The 10,827-nt window shown below is 34.9% G+C and overlaps 1 protein-coding gene across 2 annotated transcripts in view; it reads right to left on the bottom strand.

Moving 5' to 3' along the window:
* Positions 1 to 10,827, bottom strand: part of TAF2 (TATA-box binding protein associated factor 2) — a 65,309-nt gene that overhangs the window by 40,815 nt on the left and 13,667 nt on the right. For both annotated transcript variants that reach the window (XM_075141237.1, XM_075141238.1), the window contains exons 6-11: positions 10,344 to 10,575; positions 8,918 to 9,102; positions 8,222 to 8,335; positions 6,812 to 6,911; positions 5,073 to 5,161; positions 297 to 432 (exon numbers count right to left, since the gene is read on the bottom strand). In XM_075141237.1, the coding sequence (XP_074997338.1) occupies positions 297 to 432; positions 5,073 to 5,161; positions 6,812 to 6,911; positions 8,222 to 8,335; positions 8,918 to 9,102; positions 10,344 to 10,575 (856 nt within the window). The remainder of the gene's footprint in view (positions 1 to 296; positions 433 to 5,072; positions 5,162 to 6,811; positions 6,912 to 8,221; positions 8,336 to 8,917; positions 9,103 to 10,343; positions 10,576 to 10,827) is intronic.

The following is a 10,827-nucleotide window of genomic DNA, read 5'->3' as shown; positions in this document are numbered from 1 at the left end:
AACAGGTCCTTGGTGTTAACAACCAATCACAATAAACCAAAGCAATGAAATACCTTAACATTAAACAGAATATGCAATATATAAAAAGTATTACAAGTTATGTATAAGAATAATAGCTAACCTTATCCTAACACAAATGACCTACATTTTATGTTTGCTCTATCCTGCTAAAACTGAAAATACAAATGGAATCCTATGATGACCTGTTTTGCTCTTTCTTAAACGCCATTTAAAGGATAGAAATGCAAGTAAAGACAAAAGTTGTCTATATTCCACATAATCATTTAAATACCTACCTGTAACATGAACTCCATGCTAATCCTGTTCTCAATCAGTCTCATAACAAGATGTGCTTTACACTGGAACATAGTGTAATATTCCCAGGACAGTGTATGAGGGTGTTTGATAGAAAAATGTAAATGTGATGCAGGGCTGAAAAATAAAAATAAAAAAACCCCAGCTTTTTATTTTGCATTTTATGGAATGAAACTTAAAATATAACTTGGCAACCAAAATTATAGTTGCACCAACAATTATTTAGGATCTCTTCTACTGCTTTAAAGTTATAAATTATGACATGCTAAAATGACCGCATGCTTGTACAGAAAGGTGACATGGGTGTATGTACCTGGCATACAGCAAGTACTGTATAGAGAATAATGACAGGTAATACATGCTGTGTATTACTGTAAAGACAGTGGTAGCAGTAGCAACCAGAGCAAGGAATCTGTGACTTGAGTCTGGAAATTAATCATGAATTGACATTCCTCCTGCTCCACTTCCATTTCAAAGTGATTGTACATAGTGAATATTTTATATTTAAATAAATAATTGTTGCAATTAAAGAAAAATAAGAGTTTTAAAATTCACAGCAGACTTTCATGTGATGAGCCAAAGGAATTGCTTGTTTTTTATTTTAGTTAGCAACTTTATGCTTTCAATACTTTGGCAAACTGATATCTTCTAAATCAGATAACACGCCAAGGAAGACTAGGCAGAGCGCATCATGTTACAGCTGCCACGTTGTTTCCATAACTTGAACTATCTGTGGTGCTCCTTCACACATACCCTTTATGTCTATAAGCAAAATATTTTAAATGGTTTAATTTCATTCGATATCAGAAGACAAACAAATGGTGAAACCCTGAAACTTTTAAAAACAGAACTGATTTCTGGATAGCCTTCGTGACTCTACAGCAATAAAACGCCAAAAGACTTAATTTTGATGAGCTTTAAAATTAATTTTCTCCACCAAGTTTTGCATTTCAGAACACAAACATTCTGACCTACAGTCCAGTTTCAAAGTAGAAGAGTAGCTGTAACACTGTAACTCTCAAGAAAAATAAGACCTTTTTTGCCCCCTTTCAATTATTTGGAAAGTGGAGATAATTAGAAGTCTGACTTTAGTGATGGCAACTGTATTTTGTTGTGCTATGTTTTTTCTCTCAGTTCTTTTCACAGGACATTTGAGTTTTCCATGAATGAATAACAAACACCTTAAGAAACTGGACCCACACCATATCAGGCCAACTTCTTCAGAAGTGGGAATCCAGACTTATTTTATGCTGGTTGGTGAAGAATCACAAATTGGCCATTGCGACATAGAAAATGCCAGCTAATTAAAATTTCTGGGCTCAAAATTGGATTCTTCGCCTGTGAATCTCACTTATAGGTAATCTAACTAAACCATTTCCAGATGGACCAGGCACTTGATTTGTCCAAAGACTTTAGAAGAAGACACTGCAAGACAGAATTAAATAATTCATGAATTGTAACGATCAAAGATAAGTGCTATGAACCTGATCTTTCATGCCAGCTACCTCAGGAAGACTGGTCTTCCAGAACCTTCAAAGACCTATTAACAGACCATTTTTACTTTGACCAATCTTTCCATGCAGTTGAAAAACATATGCCAGCAAGAAGCATTCTACCATGACAGGACCAGCACTTAGCTCCTTATCTGCAGCCCTTAAGACTTCAGAAGATGGCAAGAACCAAGGTAGCTGCGATACCTTAATATTTTTTTCCATCCTTCTATTTACTGGGAGACTCCCTTGACTTTACTCATGAATGTTTAAACATCTTAAGAAGATACAAAAAGAAAAGTATTTCTAAATTTAAGCAAGTGCTACGCTTCTTAAGTATACTGCGTATATGAGTAAGAAGGTACTTAGGTTTACTACTTGCTGTTTCTAGTTGATAGGCAATTGATAAAGTTCTCCTCATCAAAATTGTCCTGTTATTTTGGATATTCTCTATTCCAAGGTAGGGAAGGGTTAGCAACCATGAAGGAATTGAAACGCAAGGAGGAAACTGAGGTTGTGGCTCAGACATTATATAATAATTTGGTCAAAGTATAAAACTATTCATCCAGCTTCAAATTATACAGTTGATTGACTTTGGTAAAATTCTTTTCTTGAAAATTACAACCAAGCCAGGACCCACATTCTTGGCCTTCTTAAATTTACTAAGCATTGATTGATTTTGGTACTGGTTACATTATTTAACTGCAAATCAAAACTGAGACAAATTTGCATTTGACAGTTAGGTTTTGTAGTTCATTCAATATTAATACATTTCTTCTGATCATATTTTTCTTCAATCATTATACTTCTAAAACTTTTATTGTATTGGCAGCAAATGAGAATTAAAATTAGCAACATGGACCTAGAACGTTTGTCAAAATGAAAATTGAACTAGCTCTTCCATGGAAATTTGTAATGCTCATGCTCTCGAACACACGCCGGTTATTCAACATAAACCTGTCAATATGCTTCTTCCATTTGAAAGATACATATTTATAAATTTCTTGAGTTTTTAACTTTTACAACAGGGTGGTAGCAGCACAATCAAAGACTGAAAAGAACCACAATCTGAGAGGGGAGAACACAAAATGAAAACGTAACACGCAAAGCTTTGTTTTGAAGCTTTCATCCATACAGCAGTTAACCTGCAGTTTCCTTTCTTTCATTTTCCCAAGCTCTGGGATTTTTTCTTTTAAAATAAGTGCTCTGGAGAGCAGTGTTTGTGTTTCACCAGACATAAACTGGAAGAATCTGTAAGACTCTGTTTTGCACAGAAATTAATTCATGTGTCTAAAAGAAGTTTTTTTTTTCCCCAATGATTTCTTTCCCTATTCTAATTTAGTTGAAAAATGAGATTATTAATTAACCTATTTTTTTCTTCATATCATTATTATTTGGGACTGCTGTAATGGAAATATGCTTGGCAGGAAACCATATCATAACAACCAGAACAAAGAAATGCAAAAAATATATTGGAGAGAAATATTCTAGACATCATTATGAAAATAACTCCCTAAATACAAATCATTTCCGAGAGTCAGGAACATATACTTAATTTACATACAAGGGAACTTTACAGTCTACAAGAAACAGCAATTTATATTTAAGTGATGTTATGAATATTATTAATAAGCTGTAATATAATGAAGTAGTGAAATAGCTGTAGAAACATAGAGTGTCTAACACTGATACATCACATAGAGGAAACCTACATTTAAGAGCATTAGAACAGGATTTTGTCAATTATTTGTGTCCAAATCTACAATAAATACAATAAAACTAATAAAATTAACAGTTACAAAGACACTTTTATTTTAGTGAATTTCTGTTTTTGAAAATGTGCCCTTTTTCTCTAGTTCCATCTGATCCTATTAATCTGAATTTAGTTTCTCTGAATAAGAGAGTATATTGCCAAATTGTAATGCTGCCAATTAAAAAGTCTGCCAAGACCTAATTCAGTACCCCAAATTTTCTTTAAAAAAAGACATCATCACCAACAGGACGCCTAAAATGACTGCAGCTAGCTGTAACTTGCTTTTCAGAGGTATACATAACAAAAGCATCTAGGTACCTGGTCTGCTTCACCACTTGAAAGAACAGGACAGTGAACTAAATCAAAATCCATCATGAGCAGGCAAGGAAAACTGAGTCATGGCTTGGCATGCATACACAAACACAAGCTGCATCTGTGATTGTCAACATCCAGAAGACACGGCAGTTGTTGAGGATTCACCTGGCTGGGAAACTAGCCAATATGTCCTATTCCTGATTTCAGAAAACACTTTCTTCTTTTTTCATCTCTCAAAAAAAGATCATTACTCAAATTTTAAATGGGTTATTTGTATACTTCATTCAGTTCTAAATCCAGAGTTTTAATTTTAAATGAACAAAACCTGGATTTGCACACACTCAAAAGCAAGAGAACCACTGCTGCAGACAATTTAGGTTGTATTTTCATAACACAGGGCCTTCTGCTGTGGTAAAGACTTAAGAAATTCATGTATTCTCCCACTCCACCTGCACATGCTCAACCTCACAGTTTTGTACATGCTGCTCATGAGTTTCCAAAGAGCAACTTTTTGTGAGGCTGTGTCACAACTAGATTAATTTATCCAAGAAAAGAAAAACCCAGCAAAAGGTTGAAACCTGGATGAACTTAGTGATCTGGCTTCTAGTAATATTCTTCTACCTCCAGAAGTTAGCACTACTCAGTGGGTAGTACGGGAGTATCACAAAAGAAGTAAAGGGAAAATGCCTAAGCTAGCAATACTGAAGCTACAGTTATTGGGAAAATACAAACCCAGCCAGTTCACAGTTACTAATAGTGACTGATCTAATATTTTTTTTCCAATTGATAAGAAATCTCAGTATAAGATTGCAAGGTGGTAACTGAGAGTGGAAAGAAAAAGAGCACAGAAAAAGAAAACCAATGATGCTGTAAAAAGCCTAAAGATTACTAATCACTCCAGAAATAGCTCAGGTCAAAATTCTGGCTCCATATGCTCTCTCATCCTCTTACTAAAAAGTAGTTTTATAACAGCATTAAAAACATTCATTATACTTAACTCCCTTCAACATTTAAAGTGAAAGAAAAATAAAACAACAGTGATACAATATACTCAAGATGTACTTTATGAGACTGGTAATACATGCCTTGCGCAGCTGAAGTTCTTCAGCCTTTGGCCTTGTGCTACACAACACACCCAAGGCATGTATTAATGGCCCCATAAAAAACATACCCTGTAATGACTTGCGGCTTAAATAAACATACTTGTCTTTCTCTTTCCTCCTCCGAATATTGGATGCAGTAGAACTCCACCAGTCTTCAGTTCATATGCCACTATTTGATCTAACTCCTAAAAAAGTACAACATACATAAGCAAGCATAATTTTGAGAAGTAGAGAAATTATTTAAAGATGACAGGAAAGCTTTTCATATCATTGTTCAAGCCATACCTCCTAATTAAACTTGTTTACAAAAACAAAGAGCATTTTAAACTCAGGGATGTTCCTCAGCATAGCAAACAATAATAAAACAGTAGAAATTAGCAGTTCTGGGTCTGGATTGTAGGTCAGCCCACAATATTTAACTACAATATATCTGAAGAGTATTATTGTTCAATAAATAAGTTGTCTTTGACCAAACGAAATAAAGGTGATCACCATTTCCTTGCAGTGAAAAGTAATACTGGGTATACCTATGCAGCAGACTGCAGCATTTAGAAGCTCACCTTGACTCATGCCCAAGCCAGACAGAAGCTGGCTCTGAACTGGAAGATGAGTTTGAATTTGTGTGGTGCTATGCCCATGTTAACAAGCACACTTCAAGGTAGGATGTTTGTGTGGGCTTACCATCACCCAACAGTCAACATGGCTTTTGAATCAAATTGGGTCAGCTTGCGCACAGGGAGAGTGAATTTATGTCTGTCTGCAACCCAATGTTAGTCAAGGTATTTCCAAATGTTGATATGTATTGATATTTATTGATTCATATCAACTCACACACTTTCATATATTGATAATACATTCAAAGCAGTAAGGGCAGAACTGGAGGCTGTGACAGCAGCACCTCTTAGTTCTATGTGGAAGCACTTAACTGCCTCATAGGGAAGAATGTGAGCAACTAATATCCATAAGGAACTTCTGCTGCATGCAGCAGTGAAATCTCAGGTAGACCTTCATTCAGTTCTACTGTTCTCTATACCACCCGCACCTTTAGCACAGGCAGCACATGACTAGTGAGCTGAATGTATGTTAGGCAGGTAAGGATATGGTATTGGATCGCCATATGAGCAAGGGATGTAAATGGAGCCCGTGAGGTTAGTAATCTAGCTTTTGGAAGAGGAAGGGTAAGAGAATGTGATGAGAGAAAGAAGATATAAATCTTTCTGTGAAAGAATGTTACTGGCAAAGAATGAAGAGTCACTGCTGCTACCATTAGCAAGTACCTGTCTCAAAGCATTACATTTGGAAATGTGAGGTATAGACAGAAATTTCTTTTCCAAGAAAGGAAATCCCTTTTTTTACTGTTCTATTATTTCATTTAGTACTTAAATGATACTGAAAGATACCTGATCCACTATTGATCCAAGCTAACACTGGAGCCCTTCTGACCTATATGGATGGCCATCACAGTATAACAAATTCACCAAATATACCTCCTTATGAATCCCATATTCTATTCTAAATGTTTAAAAAAGTACAATATTTTTTTACTTTTTCTTTCTGTTTTTGTGCAAAAGCCCAAACAAAAAGAGGAAAACTAATTGCACAGAGAGACAATGAAAATTATTATTCATAAGGCAGTCACAGAAACGTATTTGGTTAACATGTTTGATGTTTTTCGTTGCAGCAAGTGGTAAAAATATTTTAGCTCTAAGTTTTGTCATTACTAAGCATTTCTTTAGATTGCAGTGCAAAACTATATTATAGTCTGGTTTTATATTGCATCTTCTTTGATGTAAAATGTCTGAAAGATATAGAAAATACTACTATTATGTTGTTACCTGTTTAATCCAGTGGCGATACTCATTAACACCAAAGGTTTTTTTCATCCAAAGGCCATAAATATAACCAGAGATTCCCTTTAGCACCCATTCATCTGACCTATAATAAGAAAGAAGCATGAATTACAGCACTTCAGAAGGTATTTTGTAAGGAGTGGTATTTTTGACCAGCTCAAAATAGCCACAAATTTCAGCAGGTTATATAACTTCTCTAAGTCAATAGGAGTCTGATGAGCTGTGAACCAATTTATGTAACTTGGCACTTGGACGGGACCGATGAAACTGAAAAACCAGTGAAAACTGAACTTTTACCACAGAAACCCAGATTAAAATATAAACCCAAACTATTTTAGCTGAAACAGTAACAATAAAACAGAGGAAATGAACACTAAAGTTAAAACAACTGCTCATCTATATGATTGTAATTTCTTTATAAACATCTCAATGCAATACAAAAGATTTGGACAGCAAGTAGAAAAAATACCTATCTCAATTTGGTGGACACCCATTTAAACACCTCTTTTGAGAGTTATGTTCTAAGAGAGAAAAATATGGTCAAAAACCACAAAATGATCATGAAATAGAATTCTAAACATAAGAATGACATACAGAGTATGATGAAGTGAATAAAATAAAGACACAAACAGAGTCGTTATGAGGGAGGAAAAGATTGTCTTCACAATGGAAATAGACTAGAAACAGGGAAGTGAGCAAGAGAAATTATAATAGTACAAACATCAATTTAAAAACATTTTGGTTTCTTTTTTTTTTTTTTTAAGCCAAGGATACTCTGGGACATACACTTTTGCCATGAAAAAGGTAATGGACTCCTTGTCCCTGATATATAAAGTGTATGCAAAAGGTTTTAAAATAAACACTGATCAGAACTGCAAGAGCCAGCTGGGGGAGATTTTCTGAGGGATGGAGTTATAGACAGCTTACCACCCCAATGAATTTGCCCATTTGACACTCATTTCTGCATTCCCCTCCCCGAACTTGTTCATAATTTATTAGTTCTGTGCTCCACAAGTACCTCCCATGCAGGCTACACTTCTTCACCCAAAATATCTGACAGAAATTTACTGATCATACAAAAGAGTCTCCTCTCTGAATTTCCAGGTGCCAAAGTACACTACAACATTCAGTAGCAACAATTTCTGAGAGAAGACATATTCAATCTCTACAGTCTTTGGACCCTTTATATCTCACATTCCCCTCTCAAACAGAAAAAAAAAAATCTCATGGATTTTCATTTATTGAGCTGGTTTTATTATTCTTCCTTTTTTTTTTTCCCTTTCTTCTACAGTTACTGTTTCACTTATTCTTCCGATAAAATGCAACATGCAAATTAAAATTTGAGTTTCCTAGATTTTTCCCATTTTCTAGAGAGTACAATGGTAAAATACGTACCAGGACATTCTGGATATAAAACATCCAAAGAACTGCTGGGCCAGGGCTTGTGCTAAGCACCTCCTTGTCAGTGGAGTTTCATCTATAATCATTGCGCTGTGCAAGAGATTTGTGCTGGACCCCCATGAAAAGAAAATAACATAATATGAGCACAAGCTCCAAAGAAGCAAAATAGAGACCTTGCTTTAAAAGCCAAAACAAGTAAAATAAAATAATTCCTTCACTGGTTTTCCAATAAGATAGTAACATCTTTTTTTTAATATCCTTAATCCAGGCAGATCTCCTGCTATTATTGTCTACATACAACTTTCTGTGTAGAGCCAAAGTAGTTTGTTTTAACTGCTGAAACACGTTTGGATTCCTGGCACCCTATCCCAGCTGAAGAAAAATAAAACATAATCAAACTTCTGCACTTAATTTGATCTTAAATATTTCATGCATGGTGTTTCTAATTCAGAAAGAAAACCACTGCCAATTTTTTTCTTAAAGAAGATACAAATACAACATCTTTATAACAGATAAAATTGGAAATGGTATTAAAAACCTATAATGTCAACAAAAGCCAGCCTTTTCAAACCAGAGAGCCTAAAACTCATGCTATAAAAATAATAAGAGCTTCACGTATTTCTCAATAGTCTTGGATCTAGAGCTTCTAAGCCTGTGGATTTAGAAGGTGTAATCTTCTCAAATACTTACCTGAAAATACTCATGGATGCATAAGCAGCTACTTCAACATAAGCTTCATCTATAAAAACAGTTTTGAAACAGGAGTACGGATAGCGGCAGGTAAGAATCTCCTCATAAAATTCAAACACCTCATGAAGGTATGACGTGGTATGTTTGAGCAATGGGAGAAGTTGTGGTAAGCAAAAGTGAGTCACCTACAAACAAAGGAAAATTTCGTACAAGACTGACAAATATATTTAAATCCATAAATATCAAGTACATTACATAATAGAAGAAAATCCCACAACACAACAAAAATATAGCTGCTGTAAATTTAACAGAAAAAAGCATTTTCAAGCTGTGATAATGACTATCATGGCAGAAAAGTGCACCAGGATGTCCATCTTAGTTGTGAGAGCAACAACAGGAAAGTAATTTCTAGCAGACAATGCACAATAACAGTGTCTACCTAGTGATGTCTATAATTTAAAAACACATGACATTTTTCTTTGATTTTGCAATCCAATGTCTTTTGGAGATAATATTTTTCTTTTATGCAGCAAAGAATTAGCTATTTTCAAATCAGTTGAGCAGTGCCACTGTTTAGAAGACTTGTTACAGCTAAAACTACAAGTAACCTTTGATATTACTGTTTGTTCCACAAACTTATGATGCAGTCAACGACACTGACCAGTTAAAGCAGTGACACAGGAACCAAGTTGAGAACGAAATATAACTTCAAGTCAGCTCTATAGAAGTCAAACTCTACAAAAATATATCAGTTTGGGTTTTTCAAATATCAACAACTGATTTTTTTTTAAACAACTATTATCTTTCACAAGTGAGTATGATCCACCAGTAAAAGTCAATAGAAAACCATCGCTGAGGACTAAAATCTGATGTTTGCCTTTGGGGCAAGTAAAACATAGCCATTTCCCAGTATTTTCCTATCATGCTTTCCAAAGAAGAATATACAGGCCAGTCTTTATCCTGAACTGGTAACTTAATCTGCCCGCCAAGTCCATCCTTACCCAATCTGAAACTACAGATGTAAATATAAACTGGTGGACTTCAACATTATGGCAACAATCTGTTAAGAATGAAAACTCAATGTCAAATTTAGTTCAGAAGACCACCCAATTGTGTAGCAATAATTTTCATCTACTACCAGCAAGTGGATGGGTTTAAAGCTATTTTGAGAAATATGCTGTTACCAACTCCAACTAAATTAGCCCCATAAATTCAGGCATAAATAGAATTATTGCTCATTCAAAGGCTTTACTTTGGAGACAAATTTAAATACAGGCATTACTAGACAAGTTTTATCATATAACTGTACTAATGGAGATCGTATCTAGACATACCCATACTTGACCAGCATATACTGGTTGCAACATAAAAATAGTCACTAGTTCTTTACAAGAAAAAAAAAGAACACCTCTATGAAGATTATTACCTCATGCATGTATGGATCAACAAGGATTTCAAAAGGTCCTATTGCCAAGGAAATGTTAGAAGCAGCAGTTGGAATAGTCAGCATGTAATGAAAAGTCTTCTTTCTCATATCGTGGGTATATACAGTTTCCACCAAATCTCCGTTTGAAACAGCCACCATTGCAGCATCTACAGTATACTCAAGTTTCCAGGTACACAACTCAGAATATGAATCAACACAAGGAAACCAAAATCTAGGGAAGTTAGGATTGGGGGAAAAATGGTTAACAATTATACTTCCTTTTTCACCGATGATTTTTCTCTCAAGTTCCAGAATATATTCTTAAATACTTTGCATGTTGACATACTGACTCCTACTATACAATAATTTTATAAAGCACTACAAGTTTCTTTGCTATTACCTCCTGCTGAGCTATAAAGACTAGAAATCCTAATTACTAATCATTAGAAGCTACTTCACATCGGTACGCTCCTTTCAAGCACCA

This window comes from Calonectris borealis, chromosome 2 (genome assembly GCF_964195595.1).
Source record: "Calonectris borealis chromosome 2, bCalBor7.hap1.2, whole genome shotgun sequence".
In the NCBI taxonomy this organism is placed as follows: domain Eukaryota; kingdom Metazoa; phylum Chordata; class Aves; order Procellariiformes; family Procellariidae; genus Calonectris; species Calonectris borealis.
Note: the sequence above shows the minus strand (reverse complement) of the source record. Positions and strands in the feature narration are given on the sequence as shown.